This window comes from Oryzias latipes, chromosome 18 (genome assembly GCF_053564925.1).
Source record: "Oryzias latipes strain Hd-rR chromosome 18, Olatipes_Hd-rR_3.1".
Lineage (NCBI taxonomy): Eukaryota > Metazoa > Chordata > Actinopteri > Beloniformes > Adrianichthyidae > Oryzias > Oryzias latipes.
Genome location: NC_136254.1, coordinates 6,774,978 through 6,801,473, shown reverse-complemented (window position 1 = coordinate 6,801,473; position 26,496 = coordinate 6,774,978). Strand labels below are relative to the sequence as shown.

Genomic DNA, 26,496 nt, shown 5'->3' with positions numbered 1-26,496 from the left:
CCAATCCTGGACTTCAAGGGCCACCATCCTGCAAGGTTTAGATGTTTTTATTCTCCCCAGATGTGAATCAACAGGTGATTAACCACCTCCTGCAGAACTCGAGGAGGCAATTCAACCACTGCAGCAGATCTGTTGGAGCAGGAAAACAGCTAAAACATCCAGAACAGTGACCTTCAAGGATCAGGATGGGAGACCACTGATATACAGTAACAGTAAAAACAATACTAGAAATGTAAATGCTTTACACTTTATTTGGGCAGCACCATCATCAGTACAGCATTTGAATTGTGGTAGCAGTATTAAACACTTTTTAAAATATTAAATGCATTAAGTACATGAACTGTGGTGTACTCAATCTGGTTGACATGCTGATCATGAATACTTCCAGATTTTAAACAAAAAACACACTGACAGCACTGCTGAGGTACAAGGAAAAAAACAAGATTATGTAACCACGTAAAAAAGTACCTGATAAAAACATTCTCTGAAACTTGCAGACTACCAAATTCATGAACCAATTTGAGAACCAAATTAAGATAAAAAATAAGAAAAAAGATGGAAGAGAAACCAGTCCGCATTGTAGATCATAGCAGTGGCCTTAGAACCTGTTCTGGCCCTACATTTGTTGACAACGGCTTTCTTGAGCTTGGCCTCTTCAATTTGTTCCCAACCAGGTAGAGTGGCACATCTTAGGACATCAGCTGTAAGACAAGAACATTAAAATCTGGCATGAGTAAATTGATAATAGACAGCACATAACAAACAAAGATAACACTTCAAGCTAGAAGCAAACTGTAGTTTTATAAAAGCAGCTGCATAATGCTACCATAAGATTACGTTTCTGTCATCCCTAAAAGCAGCTACACGTCGCTTGAGAGGACATCTGTTTCAGTTAAAAGAATTGAAATGCAGCATACTATGGGCATTAACTATTTAACAAATAAGGTTCAAATCTGTTTCATTTCATTTTTCATGATACAGTCCAGATCAAACATTTAAGAAATGATCAAAAGTCACATTTTGCATGGTTGGTTCTTAACAAGGGAAGAATAATACCCTTGTCTTAATTGGGACGCTGAGGGCTGATCGTGTCAGACTGCAAACTGTGGAACAAGGTATTTCAACACATATATTGTATAATTACGAAGTTTATGCTCAATACTTTTTGGATTGTTCAGAATATTTCCATTAGTTTTTTAAATTAGAGCACTTTGGCTTAGGTCTTTGTTCTGTTTGAGACTGAAGAATTACCCCTTAGTGGTACAAAAGTAAAGGTTGGAAAAAAGTCTGTTATGCTAAGAAAACTTCATAAAGCCACCCTTTACATTGTATTTCATATTTCTTTTACTGTGACACAATAATAAGGCTTTTCACAGCTAAGTTTTAAGTTAGCCAGGGCTGCTCATTCCTGGTCCTTGGGATCTACCACCCTGACTGTTTTCTAGATCTCCAAGCCCTGCTAGCTGTTGATCAGCTCAACCAGATGTCTCCACATACTGATTGAATGAACACACCTGGTCCAGCTAATCAGCAGTAAGTAATTCAGGGAGAGTTGGAAAACAGGCAGGGTTGGTAGATCTCAAGGACCAGGGACGAGCAGCCCAGAGTTAGATTAATACAAGATTAATTAGAATAATTAACTGCAGGTCATGATTAACTAATCACACCCAAAAATGAATCGCATGACAGCACTCATAAATATGTACCTTTGCAGAAACTCCAGGGTTGAAGCCAGCTCAGTTGGATAATGACTGTTAAAGCAGAAGTAGCTTCCGAACATCGGGCACAGTGCTGAAATGTTGTTGTGTACGATAGAGCGGTCCCAACTGAGCATGAACCTCCTTGGGGAAAAGCAAGACTGTCCTAAAGACAGAACAATGGATAAAGTAAACATGTCACTCATGTACAGTATACAAAGACAAAACCTTTAGAACAATTTAACATTTGAAACTTTACCTACCACATACAATAGCAGTTGGAGTCAACGGCACCTGCTGCAGCTGGACCTCGTCTGCATCTTCTACAAGAACATGGCATCCTCCTCATTAAAGTAGCAGAGCAGAAGAAAGAGCATCTCTTTAACATCTCATCTCTTCTGAGCAGCCACTCTGCTCTCCCCGCATCATCTGCAGCCTTTTAGAGTCTGGAAAAACATCTTGCTTTCATCATTTCTGCAACAAGAGTGCAAACCATTTCTTTCCTTAGTCTTGGGCCAGGTCTCTTTCCAAAGACTGCACAAATTCCTCAGAAAACTTACTCCGTGGAATTTCAAAGCTGTCCTCCCAGTCAATGTATGTACAGTCCTCAGCTTCTGGAAGATGTGGATGACGAACTTCTCGGTGACTATAACAAAAGTGATGATGATTGTGTTGGTGAGGTCTCAACAGATGATGATGTGCTGTTCTCTGGCGTTTGGTCTGCAACAAAAAACATACAAACAGTATAAGTGTATTAAGTTTACACAGCACTGTCAGTTTGTTACCATTCATGTTCATATCCACTTCCGCGCATTACAAAAACTCATTTGTAATGTTTGAGACTCACATTTCAATTTCCAGAAAGCAAGACGTTTCCGGGCTTGAACAGGTCTCAAAGCTGGCAGCAAGTCAGCCTCTTCTATGAATCGTAGATCCTCATACAACTCCATTTATTCCAATGGAGTGCAAGTGTTCTTCCAGGATGTCTTTTGTGGCTCTGGTAGGACTTCCATAATGGCAGTGTGGAGGAACATGGGTTCTGATTCACTCATTTTCACATGTAAAGAATTTAGATCACCTTGAATCAGAAAGGAAAAAAAACATGTACACATTTTATACAGCACAAAGTAAGATCTGGAAAGGTTTTTAAATATGATTTACATGATTCACTAAAATCCTCGTACATATCAGTGTTGACATTTGTTGGCTTTGCTACATCTGTGCTCTCTAAACATCTCCACCACTGACAGAGGGCTGTGAACATGTTTTCCTAATATGCATACTTTAATTTTCAGATTATGCTTTCTAGACATATGAGCAGTTAATGATGACTTTACTTTAAACACATGTCCATAACCAGTTTCAAAAGATGACATGTCAGGCCAAACATCTGCAAGATGATCTTTTAAACAAGATAAAGAATCAGAGAGATAAAGATGTTTTGAAGGATATGCTGAACAAATTTGTGTTTGTGTACTTGGACGATATTTTGATTTTTTCTCCTGACCTAGATTCACATGTGCAGCACGTCAGAGCCGTCCTCCAGCGCCTCCTGGAGAACCACCTCTACTGCAAGGCCGACAAATGCGAATTCCACACTACGCGGACTCGGTTCTTGGGGTATGTGGTTTCTCCGGGCCAGGTCCAGATGGATGACTCCAAGGTTCAGGCCGTTCTGGAGTGGCCGGTTCCCTCTGGTAGGAAGCAACTTCAGCGCTTCTTGGGGTTCGCCAATTTTTATAGGCGTTTTATCAGAGGTTTCTGTGGCGTTGCTGCACCCCTTCATAGGATTACATCTGATAAAATGCATTTTGTTTGGGACAAAGAAGCTGAGAAAGCTTTTTGTGAGCTGAAGAGACGTTTCTCTGCAGCCCCTATACTGACTCAGCCTGACCCCTCCAAACAATTCATTGTGGAGGTGGATGCGTCTGAGTCAGGTGTGGGGGCTGTGTTGTCACAGAGGGCGTCCGATAATAAAGTTCATCCCTGCGCGTATTTCTCCCGCAAGCTCACTCCTGCGGAGAGAAATTACGATATAGGGAACAGAGAACTGCTGGCTGTGAAGGTGGCCCTGGAGGAGTGGCGCCACTGGTTGGAGGGGGCTGAGCAGCCGTTTCTGGTTTGGACGGACCACAAGAACCTTGAATACATCCGGTCTGCTAAACGCCTCTCTCCCCGCCAGGCCAGGTGGACTCTGTTCTTCGACAGGTTCGATTTCACCCTCTCCTCTCGACCTGGGAGTAAGAACGTCAAACCGGACGCACTCTCCCGTCAGTACCAACTGGAGGAGGAGGAGAGACCTGCTGAAGGCGCACCTGTACTTCCCTCGCGCATGGTGCTAGGGACCACCCGCTGGTCGCTGGAGCAAAAGGTACAGGCATCCGTCCCAGATCCTTCCTCCATCCCCGCGGGCTGTCCGGAAGGCCGACTCTATGTACCTTCAACTGTGTTCAGTACCTAATCGACTGGGAGGGTTACGGTCCGGCAGATCGGCAGTGGGTGCCCGAACGTCACATCTGCGACCCCTCGATGATCGCCCGTTTCCATCGCCTCCATCCGGATCAGCCTCGTCGGGGTCCGTCTGGTAGCCGGACTTAGGGACGGGGGTTCTGTCATGGATGGCCCTGCTGCTCAGCTGTAACCCTCCTGCTGGCTCCTCCTCCCTCACCTGTCCCCAGTGTTTTCACAGCTGGTGCTCATGTTCTCTTTGATTAGGTTCCCTTCTTAAGATGCTCTGTTTGTTCTGTGGTTGTCGCAGCGTTTTCGTTCATGCTCATGTTCAAGTATGCTCTTGGCATTAAAAGCCTGTTTTCTACATTACGCCGACTCGTTGTCGTTCCTGCACTTGGGTTCCTCCGCTGGTTCTCGTAACACATTTCATTGATAGTGTCCCACCTGGTGATGTGACATAATAGGTTTCAGACAGATCTGATGTGGAATTTCAAAATAAAACCCAATTGAAATCTGCTATAAATGTGTTTTTGCCATGTGTTTACGCATGTCTAAAAAAATAACTGCTAGTTCTCAGAGAGTCACTTCACTTCTCACTGATAGTTTCCCACCTGGTGATGTTACATAAAAAGTTTCAGACAAATCTGATGTGGATTTTTTAAATAAAACCCAATTGAAATCTGCTATAAATGTGTTTTTGCCATGTGTTTACATATGTCTAAAAAAATAACTGCTAGTTTTCAGTCAGTCATTTCACTTTTCAATGATAGTGTCCCACCTGGTGATGTCACATAAAAAGTTTCAGACAGATCTGATGTGGAATTTCAAAATAAAACCCGATTGAAATCTGCTACAAAAGTGTTTTTGCAATATATTCAAATACATCTAAAAAGAAAACTGCTAGTTTACAGTGAGTCATTTCACTTTTCACTGATAGTGTCCTGGTGATGTTACATAAAAAGTTTCAGACAAATCTGATGTGGATTTTTTAAATAAAACCCAATTGAAATCTGCTATAAATGTGTTTTTGCCATATGTTTACGTATGTCTAAGAAAATAACTGCTGGTTTTCAGTGAGTCATTTCACTTCTCATTGATAGTTTCCTACCTGGGGCCTGTTTCAGAAAGGAGGTTCAACCAACTCTGAGGTTGAACTTGAACTCTGAGTTGGTCAATCTGGAGATTAACAACTCAGAGTTTTCTGTTTCAAAGAAGCTGATCGGAGTTAGGTCAATCAACTCTGAGTGGACTGATTCGGAGGTGAGCGTCCGCACCGCGACTATAAGAAGCCATTATCAATGGAGCACAGATATCACGAGTCACCATGGCAACTGAGGAAAAAAAGAGGTCTGCATATTTCTCGCCGGCTGAACTTGACGTGCTGCTGCAGACCTACAGTGAATATGAGCATACATTCCAGAAAAAAAGCAACACCGCTGCATCTGCAAAACAGAGACAGTTAGCGTGGAAAACATAGCTGCTCAAGTCAATGCGTAAGTTTGCATTTAAATCATTGCTATAAAATATTGGCTGTAATAACTTTCTAAATAGCGTAAGGTGTGAAATAAAATCTGGCGATATTTAGGTGTACTTTTGAAGTGTTATTCCTGGTGTAAATGCATGAAATGCTGCATAGTGTACAGAACCAATCTGGGGGAAAAATTCATTTAACATCGGTAATGTTTAGAGGACTTTTTTGTTAACCTTCCCCTCTTGCAAACGTTGGTCAGTTTAATATTAATACATGCAAATTGTGTTTTTCAAAAGTGAACCTTTGTCTACCCTTGTATTGATCAAGTGGTATAGGTTTATATGGGATTAAGAAAGTAAGCAGTGCTAGCAAATTGTGTTTCCAAAAAGTAATTGTTACATTAATTTAATTCAATGTCCCTGATGTCTTTTTCATGTAGATGCAATCCTGCAGGAATTAAAAGAACATGGCAGCAGCTAAAAATGAAGTACAAAAACATAATTCAATCAGGTGAAATCTGAGCATGTCATGGATGTAGGCTTTGTTGACAATATTTGACATATGAAACATCTACATAGCAATACATATCTATTGTTGTTTCCATTGTTCACTGTCATTTGATTTGTCTTCAGCCAACAGATGAAGGCAGAGGCTCGCAAAACAGGGGGAGGCCCTGCACCACCACCTCTGACAAATGCCGAGGAGATGGCCCTCAGTCTGAACACTGGAAGGCCGGTGGCTGAGGGAATTCCTGCAGGGAGTTCATCAGAGCCAGTCACTCCCCAGGACACAAGTGCCTTCATAAAATGTAAGAGGCTTCCCTCAAAACACACAATATATATTTTCACTTCAAATGTGCGAAATGCCAGCCTCAAGCCACTCAGAAGCACCAGTATTTGTGTGTGTGTATGTATATGTGTATATATATCTATATATAATCTATATCTATATATCTATATCTATATCTATATCTATATCTATATATATATATATATATATATATAATTTTAACATTGCATTGGTCTCAACAGATTCTGATGGCAATAGCGTCCTTTTAGACCATCCCGTCACAACTGAACCCCAGGCAGTTGTAAGTAGCCTACACACCAGAAATTAGCACAGGTAGTAGGGTTGTGCCGATGGACGATATCATCGTCCATCGTGATGTGTGACTGACATCCCGATGGAGAGACCACCATCGTGATTCCACGCCCCCGCCACGTTGCGAGTCGACACCATAAGCCGCGGTTACATGTGCAAAATATCTTGATGGGATCAATGGTCGGATTAGAATCAAACTCTGTTCATGGGCCCAGAAAAATGTTTTCAGAATATAAAAACGTTCACTAAGGTCACACTTTCCGTCAGAATAAATTATTCGCACATGCGCAGTAGGGTTTGAAAACCGGAAGGGGATATAACTTCCGCCGAGCGGCTTTTTTTTTTCAAACTTTATTGAATGTAACAATTCAATACAAAACAATCTTAAACAGCGCCGAGCGGCTATATACATTGACACGTCAGCTCGGTAAAATACGAGACGATCTTCTAAACGTTCTTTTAATAATGTTACGGTTATTATGAAGCACCTGTTAGCTCATCATTTGAATTTTAATCCGTGTGGTCAGGGCTTTTTCTGAACGAAGCCAGGATTAGCAGTATGCTAACACGGGCTAACAACATTAGCTTTGGGTGGTGCTGCTTGCTGGCTGCACGTAAACATGTAAGAATAACATCAGCCTTTATTTAGTCGGGACACGACTGGAAACACAAATCCACGTGATTGTTTGAATGTTTTCTAAGGACTGAGCGACATTTCTGCTTTGAAGCTCAAACCGCTGTTTGTGCTGACGATCCGAGCTGTGCTCAGACACACACTTTTAGACCCGGTTCTGAGTTCGGTTGCTTGTACCCCTAGAGCTGCGGGACGGATCGCAGTCTTAAATCTCCCACACATACCGCTCATGTAACAAAGCATCCCCCCCCCATTCCCATTAAACACAAAGCTGGAAGTCCGCGCTCCGCCGGTCCACTTCGCTAGTTAAGTGCGGGAGCGGACTACTTCTTTTCTATTTTGTTTGTTACTTTTTTTTGTTAAAGTCACTTCCCTCAGTTTATACTGGATCATCGCGGATGAGTCATTAGTTGGGAAATAAAATGAAAAAAGCAAAATAACGAATAGCAATTATATAACGAACGAAACATGAACGAATGAAAAATGTAAAAAATACCCCCCCGACGATGTCATCGTCCATCCCGATGGTTGACAGCAAACATCGTCAACAGCCAATTTAAGGGACATCGCCCAACCCTAACAGGCAGTATTATAAAGTGTGCTCAACCAAACGCTCATCTTCTCAGGATGTAGAGGATGACACACTGTCTGCTTACACAGACAGACCTATAGAGGTAATCTTATGTTTGTACATGTCAAACAATCTTCACAATCACATTCACATTATTGTGTCGACTAACCTATTCTTGCCACCCCCCTCCCCACCCTCCAGAGTGTGGAGGAACAACCGCCGCAGGAGGAGGAGCAGGAGGTGGAAGGTCCATCAAACTCCTCTGCACGGATGAACACAGTTCAGTGACGTACAGTAAATGCCAGAGTGTTATTCTATGGTATTCATGTTGATGAACAGGATTTAACCCCACATTACTGTACTTTCAGTTACCAGTTAAGGAGTTGTATAGACTGCATCTTATTAAACAAATTGAGAAGACCGACAAAGAGATGTCTTACTTGGATCGACAGATCCTTAAGTCAGATCTGGAAATTGAAATCCTGAAACACAAGCTACAGGTATGGTGTGTATTGAGATTGGTGAATTCTATAAAGGTTTTGGATGAATATTGAATTCTGACTGTTGCTTTTCATTTTGTAGGAAATAAGGAAGACCAAATAAATTGTGACTTGAATTTATTCAATTCAATTCAATTCAATTCAATTTTATTTGTATAGCCCAAAATCACAACAACAGTCGTCTCGATGGGCTTCGAAGTAAAACATGAACTCAAAAGGATCACGAATACAAAGAGTTCAATAGAAAAATACTAAAATGAACTAACATTCATTGTGGGATTCTTTTTTTGTTCATCTTTTTTCTTGTTGTGGTGGTTGATTCAATCTGAGAATGAATGGTGGCATATAAGGTCTCGGACCACCCTTCCATTCTGGAAATCTGGAGGGTGGTTGGGGTCTTCCTCTGGGTCTTGTATGTGTAGGGCAGGGTGTTGTTCCCCTCTTAATATGGCAATATTATGGAGAACTACACATGCCACAATGATGTCGCAGGCCCTCTCAGGGGTGACCCTGAGGTGACGTAGGCACTGGAAACATGCTTTCAACAGGCCTATGGTCATCTCCACCCTGGCTCCAGTCCTGCTGTGTGCCCAATTAAAGCGCTGCTGTGGGCCTTGTTCAGGTTCTGGGTAAGGGGTTAGAAGTTTTGGTTGGCATGGGTAACCTCTATCCCCTAGCAGAAAGCCATCAATCTCTCCTGTATAAAAGACAAAAACATCATATTGCTTATGTGGTACATTTAAGTGCATGTGTAAATGTAGTGCATACATTTACTTACCATATTCCAGTCTGTTGCTTAGGGTGGACTCACGAAATATTCGTGAGTCATGAACATAGCCGGGCCACTTGGCTTCAACATTGGTGATGATATGTGCAGCATCACATATTATCTTTAAAGAGGAAAGAATAAGACATGTCAAATATAGCATTGCTAGGTTGATTCACCATAAACTGCATGTAACTCTATGTACCTGCACATTAATACTGTGGATTGACTTTCTGTTTACATAGTCCGCCTCATTTTCAGTTGGTGCAATGATGGGTATATGTGTGCCATCAATGCATTCTACCACATTTGGAAAACCTGAAGGTAAATTTAATAGGTCATTTGCAGAGGATGCAGTAAGACATTATCTAAACATAATTGTTCAGCATAGACACATTTGAACTGCTTTGAACACTACAAACCAGCAATCCTGTGAAACTCCTTTTTGATGTCTCTCAGGGGTTTGTGCCCAGGAAACATTATAAAAATGCGCAGAAAGCGCTTGAGAGCGAGGCACACTTTCCGAACAGCTCTGCATACAGTGTCTTTACTAATATGCTCCGCATCCCCGATATTGTACAGAAAGCTTCCATTGGCAAAGAAACGTAAAGCTGCACAAAGTATCTGCTCAGATGTAAGAGCACGTCCACGATGGCTGATGTTAGTAATGAAAGGCTGGATGAGATTTTGTGTATATGTAATTGACTGCAACGAAAAACGGTAACGCTCAAACAAAAACGTAAGGGGAAATGAAAAGACATCGAGTCTAGGTCTCAAAATCCTCGCACGACGTAAATGTAATTCTCTACGAATTAATGCAGCCTCCTCGTCTATTGGGTCCTCCAAAAAAGGACAAGCCATTCTTGTCACTTGGACCGTCTCTGTGTGACGGAAATGTGGGCAATGAAGGTTAAAGCGAAAAATACCGCTTCGTCTTTAAAAAGGGGAGGGGACCGGCAGAAACCTTGAGTTTAGAGAATAAAACCTGCTCCCGACCAGGTTAGGTTCACAGCGTAAGTAACCATGGACACTGACTCCGAGTATAAGTTACCTCTCTTTCAGAAACGGGTTTGACTTACTCTGTTTGCTCTGGTTTAACAAACCTCCCATTCTGAAACGGAAAACCCAGGGTTTCCCTGATTTCAGGGTTAACGCACTCAGAGTTTACACTTAACCTCCTTTCTGAAACAGGCCCCTGGTGATGTTACATAAAAAGTTTCAGACAAATCTGATGTGGAATTTCAAAATAAAACCCAATTGAAATCTGCTATCAATGTGTTTTTGCCATATGTTTACGTATGTCTAAAAAGAAAACTGCTAGTTTACAGTGAGTCATTTCACTTTTCACTGATAGTGTCCCACCTGGTGATGTCACATAGAACGTTTCAGACAAATCTGATGTGGAATTTCAAAATAAAACCCTGTTAAACCTGATATAAATGTATTATTGCCAGATGTTCACATATGTCTAGAAATAAAACTGCTAGTTTTTAGTGAGTCATTTAACTTCTCAGTGATAGTGTCCCACATGATGATGTCACTCAGTCATAAAGTATGAAGGATTGATAATAGAGCCAACAATTGTTTAATTACACATAGAGATTCGTTTTTTAGAAACTCACAGTAGTTATATTTGCAGTTCTGACAGCATAATCATGTTTTTCCCATCATATAAATTTAATTTAAAATGATATATATGTATTCAACAAAAATTGTCATCTCAATAACGGTAACTGAGTAATAAACATGAATCAAAAAGAACATACAATCACAGAGATCAAAAGGTATTTGCTTAACATAAACTAAACAGGCTAAAACAATTCTGGCATCCCTGCTGTTAGAGCCTCCTTCTGGGTAAGGAAAACTCAAACAAAAAAACAGATTCCTGGAAAAAAAATAAACCTCAGGGTTTCTTCCATATACGACTTGCAATATCCATGTATGACATGCAATGTCCATGTATTTTATTGTTCTGCTTTGATAATAAAAAAGTATGGCTAAACACACATTTGGCATTTCCAGCTTATTTGTCTTGCATCATGCAGGCTCTCTTCATCCATTGACAAGCATTCCTCGTGATGACACCTTTCACAAATGTCACACTGTATCTGTGAAATTAAAAGCAAACCATTTTTCTTTAAACAAGAGATGTCATTTAAGGCTGTCTTTGACACCTATTTTAAATCTACATGCAATATATGATATTCCTACGACGGAGTATTAGGGCCACCAAAGAAAAAAAAAAATTAGAGCCACCAAAAAAAAAAAAAAAGTAAAATTACGAGATTTTATCTCGTAAATTTAGGAGATAAAATCTCGTAAATTTAGGAGAAAAAAACTCGTAATTTTAGGAGATTACAGTGGAAGTGAGCATGCAGAGCAGCAGGTGAACGCCGTGCAGCCGCAGAGCAGACCGACTAAACTTTGTTGAACAGGTGAGCTGAATGTTTATTGATAACGTTCCAAATGTCCGGAAGGTCATTTGTTTGATTTACGATTCATTAAAGTTTTATTTATTGATGGTTGGTTTGCAGGATCTCTGCAGCCCGATGAAGCCGTCGTCGGTGTCCCTGCAGCTGTTCGCTTGAATCCTTTCTTCCTCCACCAAAGACAAGACTCTACGTCTGTGTGACGCTTCCGTCACACAAAAGGAGGAGCACTTTTTTTTTTTGGCATTTTCAACGTTCCAAAGCTAATATAAAACACTATTTTCATTCCTCTTTATTGTTTTATGCTGAAACGGGACATGGACAGGAGGGGGCGTTTGTAACACTGTTTACTTCCGCATTGGTGTTGGGATGACAGGTTCATGACGTAATGAGACAAATGAACTTCAGAAAATGTGAATGAAAAGGAGAATAAAGGCTGCAGTGATTGTCTACACCCAAACGTGTCTCTGAGCTCCTTATTTTACATATTAAACTCCGCTTTACTGACACTGAACCCTGGAAAGACTGCTACACGGAAAATAATCTGATTTTGAGTCGCCAAAAGGTTCAGAATCTCTTTGTTTTAAACCTATAATAATCCGGAAATGAAGCTTCACAAAAGGCTCCACATACTTCATCTTCAAGCTAGGTTCCGATAAACGGACAACTTCAGTGTTTTTTCCTTAATCTACGACTTTTTTCTCGTAAATTTATGAGATTTTAAGTCGTAAATTTATGAGATAAAAAGTCGTAAATTTACGAGTTTTTATCTCCTAAATTTACGAGATAAAATCTCGTAATTTTACTTTTTTTTTTTTTTTGGTGGCTCTAATTTTTGTTTTTTTGGTGGCCCTAATACTCCGTCGTATATTCCACCTCTACAATATGTTTTTTGTTAAAATACATTGTTAGTACATTTTTTTTTGTTTTCCAAATTCTTTTTTCCACTTTATGATAATTTTTCCTGCTTAGAAAAAAATTAAATTAACACTAGTAACAATACCTTATGAATCCACGTTCATCAAGAACACTAATTTTTAAATTCAGCTTGTGATATATGTAGAACAAAAACAAAAACCCCACGTTCACATTAGAATATCTTAATATGCATATATACTCACCCAATTGGTAATTTCAGGACCTGGTCCAATAGGTTTTGCCAATGAGCAAAAAGCACAGTTGGTGCTGGAATCAAAGACTGATATTTAAGAAAAAAATGATTCGCAGTTAATACATATACCTTGAAAACAGATGTCTTATTAGTTTAAAGGACTGATGTAGGTATGTATTGTAAATTAACATTTTTTTAATGTATAATATAAAAAGAGATTCTTCTATTGCATTTGTCTATATTTTAACTACTCATCCATTTCTGCTGGAAAATGCTGATCTTATGGGTATAGAGAGGGCTAAATTCTATGTGTTAATACAGTTATTCCAGCTACCTTGACAGAAATTTCATTAGTGCATTGATATAATAATGCTTTCATTGCCTTGCAAAAGTATTCGGCCCCTTGAACTTTTCAACCTTTTTTCAACTTTTCTGGCTGAAAACTGGAAGACATAAAACTTTTATTTTTTTATTCATTTTGTAGCTTGTTTGACACAAGCATGAAGTGGATAGAAATTTATTGGATATTACAGACTTGTTTAACAAATAAACATCTGAAATATTGGGCGTCCTAAATGATTCAGTCCCTTTACTATGGAATTACAAATCTGCCATAAACTGAAAGGGCGTAAAGACAACTAAGCGGGCGTATTTAGGAACTGAGTGAGTGAACCTTAAAACCGCGCAGGCGCAATTCTAACTGAGCAGTGATCTTGCGCGGTCAATTCCTTTTTGCGCGCTCATGTGGATTTACGCTCAGTGTTAAGGGGGCGTTTTTGTCACTTTTGGGGCAGGAACCTTTCTGGTTGATCTGATTGGCTGAAATTTGCATGGCCTATCGGCGAGACAGAGGGGCGGGACCTTCATTTTTCAGTGCGGGGGGGGGGGGGGGGGGGGGGTTAACAGGCGGCTCTTGAGCTGCATGTCGCTCTCCGCCTTTTATCATACTTTCTATATTCAGTACTTTCACAACCATAAGGTGAAAGTCTTCAATTTTCTCCAAAATGTACAGAGCGGCCCCAATGTGTTATTGTGTGACTTCAGTAAAGAGGATCTAGGAGAGAACAACATGATGACGGTACGGAGAGAGGAGAGGACGTGAAAGAAGACACCCCCCAATAGTACAAAGGAGCAGATATGTGAATAATGCAGAACAACTTCACTTTGGAAACCCTGGAAATGCAAAGAGACACGATTAGGAGGCACAGTTTAAACTGCAAGCTATCAGCTACGCGGAAGAACACAGGAATAGAGCAGCAGCAGTTCGGTTAAATTAGATCTTCACAGATTCGGACTTCCTGCTTCAATAACTCCTCTGATAACCTTTCAAATGTGTCAGCAAGTATCTCAATCATTTTGTATTAACACAGAGTGAACCGCAAATGCATTTCTGAAGAAAAAAGATTGTTTCTTTCCCCCTTTTAATCAGAATTGTTCGTCTCAAGGTGTAAATGCACACATGCAGCGAGCCGGCTGCCAAGGGACCGTCAACAAAGTGCCACCTCTGTGAAACACCATTCTGTAAAAATCAGTGAACTTTTAAAAAGCGAACAAATGTCTATATTTATATGAACTGGTAATCAAGACTCGTCAGCATAGTCATGCTACATTATTATTTATTATACTAAATTTTGTTAGAAAGTCAACCTCCATTTTATTGCTTATAGTTTTAAAAATGTAATAGAGACATGAATCATAAAATAAATGCTCAATAGCTCTGAAGATACTAAAGCTTCTGTCACCAAACCTCCTGTACTGACTAATCATGACCTTATTGTCCTACTGCAATAAAGATTATGTCATAATTCACGTTGTTTATTGTTAGGAATTTTTCATATTTAAATATTGATCAGATTTGGTCAAAAATGCTCAATAGCTTTGAAGATGCTGTAGTTACTGACACAAAACCTCCTGTACTGACTAATCATGACCTTATTTTCCTACTAAAATAAAGATTATGCCAAAGAAAATTCTGGCACCTTCAGAGCTATTCAGGATTTATGACCAAATCTGATCCATTTGTAAATATGAAAAATTCCTATAAATAAACATAGTGAACTATTGACATTCTTTATTTTAGTATGACAATAAGGTCATGTCAAGTTACTGATAACATTAGTCATGATTCATATCTATTACAATTTGTAAAAGTATATGCAACAAGATAAAATCAAGATGGAATTTCCTACAAAATATGTATTGTAACAAGAATATGCTTTATAATAATTTTATGGGTTTTTTTTTTTGTAAGATTATTGATTTTTACACAGTGGTGTTTCACAGTTCACAGAGGTTGCACTTTGTTGACGGTCCCTTGACAGCCGGCTGCTGCATGTCTGCATTCACAGCTTAAAGCGAACAATTCTGATTAAAAGGCAAAAAAACGATATTTTTTCTTCAGAAATGCATTTGTGGTTCACTCTCTGTGTTAATACGAAAGGATTTAGATACTTGCTGACATATTTGAACGTTGATCAGAAGAGTTATTGAAGCAGGAAGTCTGAATCTGTGGAGATCTTTCTAACTTATCGAACAGCTGCCAGAGAATTTAAAATAATGAATCCATGGTTCGGAAGTGAGGACGCTGGAAAACCAACTCGGACAAGTAGACGCAGCAGCTGCTGTGTTTCCGCGGTAAAGGAAAGGCCTGTGTCGGAAGATCGACTCGAGGCTCAGCGCTGCTACTTCCAAAAGATGACCGTGAAAAGCTGTCCATCCTCCCCCCTTACCGGGACACAGCGCCGGCGAGTTACGCCACACTTTGGGACTGCAGGACTTAAACTTGGCCTGAGGCGTCTGCTGTCACTGTTCTTTGGAGCCGCATAGCAAAGAGACGGACTCTGATGATGAGGAAAGGGAAGCCGGCGTGTTTGATAGAAATGTAGTCCAGCTGTTCCAGATACAGAAGATGAGGACTTTGATGGATTATAAATGCTGATTGATGACTGAAAAAATAAATCACAACCAACTCAGTTTTGCGCTCGCTGCCTTTTTAAACACACACCAGCGTGCACGTTTCACCGGTATGTGTGTTAACGTTAAATACAGAAAAAACACTAAACTGAAACGGCGCCGTTTAATCCAGTGCTGTTTTTTTGTAGGAGAGGAGAGGATTATGAGAAATAATATGGCTTAAATTGTGTGCCTGTCTGGCAGGTCAGTGTGTGGTGTGGCTCTTTGACTATCACAGTTAGAAATGTCGCTCTTTGTGTCAAACTTGCCCCCCCCCCCTGTTGGAGGCATCATAGAAAAAAAAAGCGCGGATGTAACGCGGATTAAAACATTAACCAACGACCCAAAACTAAGGTAAGAAAGTGCAGCGGGTTTTTTGTGCCGTAAGTTTTCTCATGTGAAATTAACTGCATTTTTTTAACCGTTTTAATGCTTTTAATCCACGTTACAGCCGCCGTTCCTTTTCTATTAAAGCCCCAAAATTAAAGTTCCGCCCCGCTGCTTGGCATGCAAATTTCAGCCAATCAGATCAACCAGAAAGGTTCCTGCCCCTAAGTGACAAACACACCCCTGAATACCGCCCCCAAGTGACAAAAACGCCACCTTAACACTGAGCGTAAATCCAGGTGAGGGCGCAAAGGAGAATTGACCGAGCAGGATCACTGCTCAGTTAGGATTTCAGCCGTTCAGTTGTAAAATACGGGGTCGCTTGGTTAGAATTGCGCCATCACAGTTTTAGGGTTCACTCACGCAGTTTCTAAATACGCCCGCTTAGTTGTCTTTACGCCCTTTCAATTTTTGGCATTTATGTAATTCGATACTTTACCTTCAGCGCAACAAAATCTCCTCAGATGTTCTGTGAGGATCTCTGAATGATCCAATGTTGACCTGAACGACTAATGATGATAAAAAAAATCCACCTGGATGTCTTCAAGTCTTCGTATAAATGCTCCTGCTCTGTGAGATAGAGCAAATACAGGACCAGCTCTAGCTGTTTTGCAAGGAGGGAAGGGCACAAATTTAAGTCTGTAGATGTGAAAAACTGATAGAGAGATACCACAAGAGACTTTCAGCTGTAATAACAGCAAAAAGTTACGTTACAAAGTATTAACTTGAGGGCTCCAAATCATTTTGCACACCCAATATTTTAGTTTATTATTTGTTACATTTTTTCAAAAATATCTAAGACATTTTGTCCCGCTTCATGCCTGTGTCCCATTTGTTGATTCTGTAATGTTTTGGGGCCATGATTGGGTTTTCTGCTTTTATTTTGTTTTATTTGTTGCTTCCTGTCTTCCTCTCATTTCAGGTGTCTCGATTTCCCCCTAGTGTAATTCTCCATCAGTGTCATCACCTGTTCTCCCTGTTGTGTGCACCTGTTTGTTGTTGATTAATCCCTTCTGTTTTATAATCTGCGTCTTCCTCACACTTGTTGCTGGATTGTTTTGTGTGTTTTCTGAGCTACGAGCATCTGGCAGTATTTGTGGCATCTGGCAGTATAGAACCACCAAACAGTACACGAGCGCAACTCGTCTGTAGCTCACCTCTCCCCCAGGGGATGGGTCAAATGTGGAGAAGAAATTTCCCCATTGTGGGATAGATAGTCTTTTTTTTTTAACATTTCCTGTTTAGTTCCTTAATAAAAGGAACCCTTAGATTCTGAGCTTTCTGCGTCCTGCATATTGTGTCCACACGGCTCCTGGCAGATTCTTTTAAAAAAAATTACAGTTTTATATCTTTGTGTTTGCAGCCTGAAACGTGGCTAAAGGTTGAGAAGTTCAAGGGGGTTGAATACTTTCGAAAGGGACTTTATATAAAAAAAATAAGTATATGCAAAGAATGAGAAAATTACTCAATGCACACAAGGTTCTTCCCAGTGTTATCTAATACATCTGTGGAGGATGCTGAAAGTAACGGAATTATAATACAGTACAACATGTTAAAGGTCCACAACTAAACATAAATGCTGTCAGCTGTCTTATCATAATTATTTATAAATTAATAACTATTCTATATGTAAGTGATTTTTTAAAATATCTGCACCAACACAAATTCAATTATTCTCTGTGTCATCGCCGATAGAAAACTGTTGACTACAGAAGAGCGACCAAGCAGTCACTTGTGATGTAAAGTGCACATCTGCACAGTAGTTAAAAGGTTTTCACCAAACAGCAACATGACTACTTGTCTCCCTTTAAATAAGCAGACTGACTGATGCTGGGTTTGAAAACAGCTGTGATGTCAATTAAAGGACATAACTGAGTTCATCATGACCCCCCGGACAATTTGTTCTCAGTCTTAAATGGAGGTACCATCATTTTTGTTCAGCCCTATTTCAATGGGTTTTTTTTTTTAAATAATTTTGTTTATCAACAACTCAAAAGTAATGGCTGATTTTGATTATTTAATTTTCAATACATTTTATTTTATTGTTACTTTAGAAAGTTTCAAGTCATTTCAGTGAGCATTGTGGACTTTCTTTCTTTAACTGAGGGGTACCAACAACTTTTTCCACCACTGTATAAAGCACTATAAACAAGGGCAAAAGGGCAATTCCTGTGCAATACAGACCTGATGCCTTCAGTATCTGGAGAGCCATGGTCTTCCTCTCTTCTGCCATTGCCTTTTTCGATGTTCCAAATGTCATGTGAGGAATCTCAGGAAAAGATGTCATAATTTCTCTTGCCATCTTAAAAGACTTTTAAGCAAAATATACCGGTAATTAGATAGACAGACAGATAACACAAAAAAATTACTCAAGCATACTTTAGGACTGTCAAATACATTGTGTACAGAGGTAAATTCAAAATAGCTTACCATGATCACAATAACTCCACGGCTATTTCCATCCTGCTGGACTCGATGTTCCATCACTCCCCATTGCCATTTGACATCTACCCATTCTGTTTTTCCTAAACAAGTTATTCGAATTTGGAGGTACTCTCTGCGCTTACAATTGGTATTACGAACAGTATTTTTTTTTACAATTCTTTTAAGAAACGGTACATTATAAAATTGCATGCAATGTTTGCTTGATAGGTTTTCAACATACATTACATGGATGAAAATAACTCAATTAAAAATTTCATATCACAGCAATTACAATTTATATCGGCATGCCAACAGTCTGAATTAAACCATCGCAGCTTTGTGTTTCTCGCAACCTGAAGCTATAAAATAAAGCAACATCTTTCACAAGCATGTTACATACCCACACTAAAACACACAAAAAATGTTAGCCATGGAACTAAATTTTTTTTTAATGTAATTTTGTGTCTCAGAGTTGGAATCTTATTCTAAATGTAACGTAAGAAACACTTGCTTACAAATATATGATCAAAAAACATAAAAATAAATTGCTTACCTCCATCTCTTGGCAGCCAATTTTGAGTCTGATTCTTCTGAGGAACTTGCTGCAGGATCCACCAGGAACACTGTGTTGTTGACCGCATTTATGTACTACCAAATGAGAAGTAAACTATAGATTATTCATGCATAATATCAAATTTTTAATTAGAAGTATTTTATTTACTAACCAGAAATTTCCAGTGAACACCGCCAACATTTACAAAAGACACAACACCTTCATAGTTGTCTAGGTTCAGCTGTTAAAGAATAAATACATGGTGTTTGAAGACAAAGTACAAACATATTACAGTACAAACATATAATAGTACAAAAATAACATTTAAAAAATTTATCTACCTTGCGTAGACACTCTCGAGCAAGATGTGACCTTTCACCAAAAAGTATTACTCCGGCAGTGTAGTGATTCAGGATGTAAAGCCTGTTTCCCAGTTTTAGCTGATTGGCCAAAAGGTGAAAGACTCCTTCAATTACCTACATAGAAACAGTTTTTAATTATAAATTCTTAATTAAAACACAGAAAAGATTACACTTTGAAATATTTGTGAACATATTAGGTCTTACCTCTCCTATCAGCCATTGATGCGGTTTTAAGCTTTGCAGCTCACTGTGGTGAATAATAATGGAGTGGCCTTTGGTTTGGCAAGGCAACAGAAACCACAACTTCTGTGTTTTTTTTGCTCCACATTGACATCAGCTGCTGGTGAAGATCCTAGGCATGCAAATAAATCATAAGGTCACAAAAAATAGAGTTGTCGGGACTAGTTAGCCCTCTGGCTGTCACTTCCTGTTTTATTTTGTAGTCCTGTCTTTTCTGTCTTCATTTCCAGTTCCTGCTGTGTGATCTGCTTTCTCCCTAATGTGCTCCACCTGTTCCTCATTGTCTTCCCTATATAAGCAGTGCTTTTTCTCAAGCCAGTGCCAGATTGTCTTTCTTTCACTGTGAGCAATCCAGCCTTAATCTCTCCAGAGTTCTTAGAGCTTTTTGTTCCTGATTCATTCCTCTTTTGGATGGCGTCCTGAACTTATATTAAAGACTCTGATTCTGCCACTCCCTGACTCCACCATTGTGTCCGCCTGAGCTGCACCTGATAACAGTTGTACAATTCTTTTAAAAATAGCTCTATGTGTAATTTGAAAAAATGAATCCTGATTACAATGACAGTAGAGACATAAATAATATAAAGCATTCTGCACTACAGCCATACCTGTTCATCTGAACTTGATAAGCTGCCTTCTGAAGTACCCTTTCTTGGTGTCTTCAATGGTTCATTTGATCCCACAGCACTGTACTCCATCAACTGGTCCTTTGGTGAGACCCTTCGCTTCTCCGATGGGTTTATGGTTGTTTTCTTACTGACTTTGTCAGCCAATGAAGAATCAGTCTATTTAGTTGTTAGTCTATTAAGTAAAATACATTATTTTCTCTAAGACATTCTTCCACCTAAAATTGTTTTATTAATTACAAACCACACAGACAGACACTATGATTTTTCATGGTGATGGATGGTTAGATGTAAAATCGAAAGATGGACAAACAATACAATGTAAAATTATTTACAAAAAAGTACCCTTTTGGCAGATGTCTTGAAAGGAAAAACCTTCTTCATAGCAGAAACATATCTCCCTTTCTTCTCCTGCTTCCGTTCCTTCCATCTTTCTAGGGTCACTCTGCCTTCTGGGAAATTCTAATGTAGAGATTCAGTCTCTTTTTTGCAAATCTAATAAATGTAAGCATTGCACTTAAATGAGAATAAATACTGTTTTAAACAGAAAATATTATAAATTATATTAACTTTAATATAATCAAAGTACATGTCTCGTTAAATGAAGTTACGTTGTTTGTCACATTGTTAATAAATTTGTATTTTAAAATATTTTAAAAAGTTGACTTGCACTGGATTTTTTTATGTATTATCAATGCCATGCACGTATTTTTATGTTCAAAATTTTAAATTGAGAGTCCACCAATGAAAAAATAAATCTGTGACTAATGTTGCAATATAACTTTTCTAGAAAATAAAAAAATTTATGCCAAAACCTTTCGTTGAATATCTCTTTTGGAGTCTTCATATTCCTTCAGCAGAGCACTGTGGGCCTTTTGGTATTGTACCACAAAGTCATCAAGCCTACTAAGCCTGGTAGATCTGAAACGAACATGTTTCAGGTCCCACTGGCTCTTTTCCATGATTCCCTTGGTTTTGTTGTCTTTTGTTATGTTCTAAAGAATTCAAAAAAGGGATATCAAATAAAATATATAAACAATATATTCTACAAAAAGAAAATTCAAAAATATGTAAAACAAAAATCAATTAATGTTAATACCTGTCTCTTCAGTTTTCTGAGAGAGGTGTATTTCTTTGAAAAATCCTCATATGGTTTTCCAGAACCATGTCGCCCAAGGTCCCCTTTATTTACCAAAAATTACAATGCATGGAAAAGATTTTAATTCAATTTTTTTAAAAATGCAATATCTAAATATTAAAATTATTAAAAATTCAACTAACCAAGCATTATCCCACTCCACAGGCCAGCAAATGGAAAATGATATTTGGTCATGTAATTGATGAAGCCTTTGCAATAGTAAGCGTTGTCATCCCCCTCCTCATCCAGTGGGGCGCAACTCACCACCTCCCCATATCTCCTTCCAAACTTGTTTTTTCCCTTGATCTCCTTATTTCAAAAAATGGACAAAACAATATTAATAATGGAAAACATATATTCCAATCAACCGACAGAGACAACACAGACACATTTACCTCAAAGTCATCAGCTTTCGCTTGAGTTTCTGTGGTCTCATCCTTGTCCAGTCCTTTTTTTTTTAAGCCAAAACTGTGGGTTGGTGTAATGTTTTTCAACATTTTGCCCACTGCATGGGCTGGAAAACACAAGCGTTGCACTTTGCACCATGTCATCCAACTCTTCCAAGGACCTTGCAGTAGTGAAAAGACCAAAGACATACATGGCCAGATGGTAGTTGTTCGGAGCACTACAAAAAGACAATATATAATTAAAATGTTTATTTTCTTTAAAACTCATGTATTTCTAACTCAAGATGTTCAGATGTAGTGCATTTCTCTATTTGTACAGCTTTATTAACTGTGATACATGAATAAATGTGACTGTAGCATTACATGTTTGCCATAAAAATGAGCTGCTAGTTCAAAAACTAAATTTATTGTTCTAACAGAACCGAGTCATTTTATGAGTTTACAATTTGCCATGTTACATGACATATTTTATTAATAGTAGTAGTTGTAAAAAAATTAATTTATATACATAATTATGATTTAAAAAATTATCTGTATAATTTACTGTAAGGTCTCTTCGGTGCATAGATAGAAAAGTTCCAGTCTCTCCTGATACTACTTGTAAATTGTAACATGATATGCCAAAAGTATTTTTTAATTAGGTTACACTCACATAATTCAATAACCACTTTTCATCAATGACCAAAAAAAACAATACTTACTACTTTCTGCACATCTGTCTGGCATTTTTCATAACATGACTCAGGCATCGATGCAGAAGGGGCATCTGTAAGTCTATTTTAGTTCCGTTTCCAGTGGCAATGTTATTGTAATGGTTGATGGTGTCATGCAGGTTGGTTTTTGCAAAGCATAGGCAAATTGCTTGCATGAGCACCATGGAGCCATCACATAAGAGAAAGATGGGCGTTTTCATTCGTTTCTGCCCAAAATACCTAGCAATATCTGTCTGAAACGCCTCAAGGACATATGTGACTGAGGCAGTGGTGTGGTCACAAGTCAGGTAGGTGGCAACAGGTAGAGGAGATTTGCTCTTTTTTGGATTCCTGACAACAAGTTCGTATACATAAAAAGGTGGTGACCCCTTGTTCTTTTTAACAATGCTTCCTGTCGCATCCAGATAGACAATGTCTTCAGTGCATCGCTCCTGGAAGATTTCAATGCTTCTTTGTGACCACAGGAGGACACCTTTAGGATGCAACATCACCTTCTGGAGAACTGAGTCAGGTGCCTTTGCATCTCTGTCCAGCATTATTTTTAAGCTTAAAAGCTCATTGCTGTGTTGTCGATTTTGCTTTCTCACTTCCCATGAGATGTTTCTTAGCACTTGTGGGTTTGGAGCCTTATCCATGCAGCCAGATTCCATGACATCTTGATCTATTTGTTGTAGGTTTTCAAGGTACATCGCTCGAGGTAATGTACTTTGAGGTTGTTGTCCAAGTGAGCTTCTTTGATTGGCTCGCACTGGTCTCCTCTTAAGCCTTGTACAATTGTGAATGCACTCGCCACCTTGAAAGGATACCTCGGCTTTTAGGTCGATCTCACTATGTACTGAGACAGTGACAGTAACTAGGCAGTCATCAAAACGGCAGTAAACCAGACACCAGAATTCGGGGCCTGATCTTGTTGAATCTAAAGCTTTTAAATGGTGCCTTTTAAAAGCAATAGAACAATATGGGTAGATGGTCCTCATCCCTTGTGAAATAATAGTGGTCCACTGCAGTCCTTTGAACCAAATTTTTCTTCTTTTCTTTGTCAAGATGACCCAGTCTTTTCTTTCGATGAAGTATGACTTCCCCCTTGGCACACTTATTTTTATGAAGCCATCATCTGAGTTGGATGTCTCCTGAGTAGAAAGGCAGTTTTTTGCATAAAGCATCATTTTCATAAAAAAATGCAATGTTAAACTATCACAAATTAACCATTAAGTCAAATGGTTCTTGAGTTTTAGAATAAAAATGTAATTGGTAAGTCTAGTGTGTCTTTTGTACATGTATCTGTTTGTGATAAAATGAAAATTTATAAATCAGAATTCTTTATTGTCATTGTACATGGTGATACAATGAAATTGCAGCAGCCTTGGAGTGATGAAGATAAATAAAATAAATAAAATAAAACAAAATGGAAATACTGTACTCACATCTCTAACAAAAAAATGTAAAATATGTACAGAAACAGTTAAATATTAAATATGTATCGACAAAATAGAATGAAATGGGTTAAGTTGCTATAAGCGCAGCATGTAATGTTGTGTGTTACTGCACAGAGGCCCGGTTATTGCACAGAAGTCAGTTATTGCACACATGTGTAGTAGTCAGTGATTTAGCTCAGGAAGTGCAGGCGCTGCTGAGCCTTCCTGATGACAGCCATGGTGTTGATGGCTCATGTGAGGTCAGCAGAGATGGTGGTGCCCAGGAGGGTGAAGCTGTGGACCCTCTCCACACAGTTCCCATTGATGTAGAGTGGGGATGGATCTGCTCCGTTCTTCCTGAAGTCCAGGATGATCTCCTTGGTCTTGGTGGTGTTCAGGATGAGGTTATTAGCCTGACACCACCTGGACAGTTTCAGGACTTCATCTCTGTAGGCCATCTCATCACCCTAGAGATCAGCACCACCACAGTACTCGTCTGCAAACTTCACCATGTTGTTGCTGGTGTGAGCTGGTCTGCAGTCTGCTGTGTAGAGTGTTTACAGCAGAGGACTCAGCACACATCCCTGTGGGGAGCCTGTGCTCAGCATCAAGGTGGAGGAGAGGTGGGGGCCAAGTTTGACTGTCTGGGGTCTATTTGCAAGGAAGTCTTTGATCCAGGAGCAGGTGAGTGGGTGGAGTCCTAGGTCAGACAGTTTGCTGACCAGAATGTCAAAAACGATCATATTAAAGGCGGAGCTATAGTCCACAAAGAGCACCCTGGCGTAGGTGTCTCTGTGTTCCAGGTGGCTCAGCGCAGTGTGGAGGGTGATAGATATGGCATCCTCCGTTGATCTGTTTGCTTTGTAAGCAAACTGGTGGGAGTCGAAGGTTGGAGGAAGGGAGTCTTTGATGTGTCCTTGGAGCAGCCATTCAAGACTTGGTGATGACAGGGGTGAGTGCAACTGGAGGGTTTAATTGGATTAATTTCAAGCATTGCAGTCAAAGCAATAAGGAATTCACAGAGATTTATCAAACTCATTACAGAAATGATTAAAGAAGTAAAATATATTTTGTACTTCATCAAAGTCGTTATGCTTTTTATGTTCATTTGAGCTTTTATTGTGAATTTTCTTGCAGTTACAAGCACTGAAGAAGTCCTGCACCGTTACCAAACTCTGCTGAAGGAATTTTGATGGACAAAAAGCACGACCCTCAGGCTAATAATGTGTTTTTTGGAATTCTTCTTTGCAGTGACGTGCGGTGAGGTTAATGGCTGTTGAGGCACTGACGTCAGCAGTCAGATTTACAAACATATGAACCATACTGAGTAACTTATTCACCAATTGATTGACAACAGTTAACGTGTTTTGTTTAAAATATCATTTCAACATGTTTTTTTCATATACAAACTGCAGCATGGAAAAAAGCACAAACCTTATTATCGTCTTACCTTTACATGTAAATAAAGTCCATACGCCGCTCCTTCTGAAGAAAATGTCTTGGCGCTTGCTATCACTTATTCTATTATTTTTTAGCGTCATATCAGGTCTCACCGGTGCCCCCCAACATGAGCACCAGAACTGCTGGCCTCACCCAGCGGCTTTTTCGCCGACGTTTAGCGCTCAGCACAAGAAACACGTCCCTCACATACAGTTATTTATAAAAACAAACACTGTACATCATATACATCTGCTAAATTATGTAAACTCAGCTCAAGTGATTGAACCGACATACAGAGAGACAGCAGTACCGTCTGACTGCATAGGTATTGCGCAATCCAAGGTGAGGCTCAGTGGGCTGGTGCCTCATCGCACGTCACTTCTTAGTATCTGAACAGCAAATGCGGAAATTCAGTGATTTTGAAGAGAAAAAACACCCAAAAATGGTACATTTAAATGGACAATGACTGAAAAGCACAAATTACTGATTAAATATAATAATTTAATTTATTTTCTCTTTTCTTTCCCATAATGACCTGCCTCTCCTGACTGCACATCACTGCTCCTATGTACTGTTTTGTACTTAAAACATATGTCATTGTGATGACACTTTTTATGCTGCATACATGTATCATATTAAAGATTGTTCACTGCTGTCTTGTTTCTCTTTAAATTTGCCTCATGTTACAAGAATAGGGCATAATATGTTTTTACAATGCAGTTATTTGACCTTTACCAACAAGTTAACATTGTCTCATTTGGTGAGGTCAGAAGACCAAGTCTGTATGTACACTGTACGGGAAGGTAATACGTGAACATACCTAGCCTTTACTACTGAAAGTACCATGTAATAGAGTGGAAATAGGGCTGACTTTCTTTTCCAGTCCAGTTTCAGTGTACTTAAGGGGTAGTTTCTGTGGTAAATATTATGAAACATGCGAGTGGAGACTTAAATTCAAGGTACTTTATTTGTACTTACCTTGTTCATACATGTGGTAAGTACCATAAAAGACACCTTTGCACAACATGTAAATACCCAGTAAGAATATTAAAAATACTCAGTATGTACCACATAGGTATGAACCAAATAGTACCACATAAATACACAG

At 39.2% G+C, this 26,496-nt stretch overlaps 1 protein-coding gene and 2 long non-coding RNA genes across 4 annotated transcripts; 1 reads left to right on the top strand and 2 right to left on the bottom strand.

The window, feature by feature from the left end:
* Positions 1-233: 233 nt before the first annotated feature.
* On the bottom strand, positions 234-2,770 carry LOC111949283 (uncharacterized). Of its 2 annotated transcripts, none has more exons than XR_013651021.1 (5): positions 2,545-2,770; positions 2,258-2,417; positions 1,992-2,171; positions 1,707-1,863; positions 234-701 (listed from the first exon to the last, which is right to left on the bottom strand). It is a non-coding gene; the product is annotated as an uncharacterized LOC111949283 (long non-coding RNA). The 2 variants fall into 2 exon arrangements; XR_013651020.1 differs by having other exon boundaries at positions 1,961-2,171; positions 2,545-2,769.
* Positions 2,771-6,066: 3,296 nt separating this feature from the next.
* Positions 6,067-8,545, top strand: LOC144987142 (uncharacterized). The gene is made up of 6 exons (XM_078936201.1): positions 6,067-6,427; positions 6,651-6,709; positions 7,981-8,028; positions 8,127-8,204; positions 8,294-8,425; positions 8,508-8,545. The coding sequence occupies exons 1-6, from the start codon at positions 6,259-6,261 to the stop codon at positions 8,526-8,528; spliced, it is 507 nt and encodes a 168-aa protein (XP_078792327.1). The 5' UTR covers positions 6,067-6,258; the 3' UTR covers positions 8,529-8,545.
* Positions 8,546-17,972: 9,427 nt separating this feature from the next.
* On the bottom strand, positions 17,973-25,121 carry LOC144987074 (uncharacterized). The gene is made up of 6 exons (XR_013650937.1): positions 20,258-25,121; positions 19,389-19,761; positions 19,220-19,288; positions 19,048-19,142; positions 18,501-18,627; positions 17,973-18,372 (listed from the first exon to the last, which is right to left on the bottom strand). It is a non-coding gene; the product is annotated as an uncharacterized LOC144987074 (long non-coding RNA).
* Positions 25,122-26,496: the final 1,375 nt, after the last annotated feature.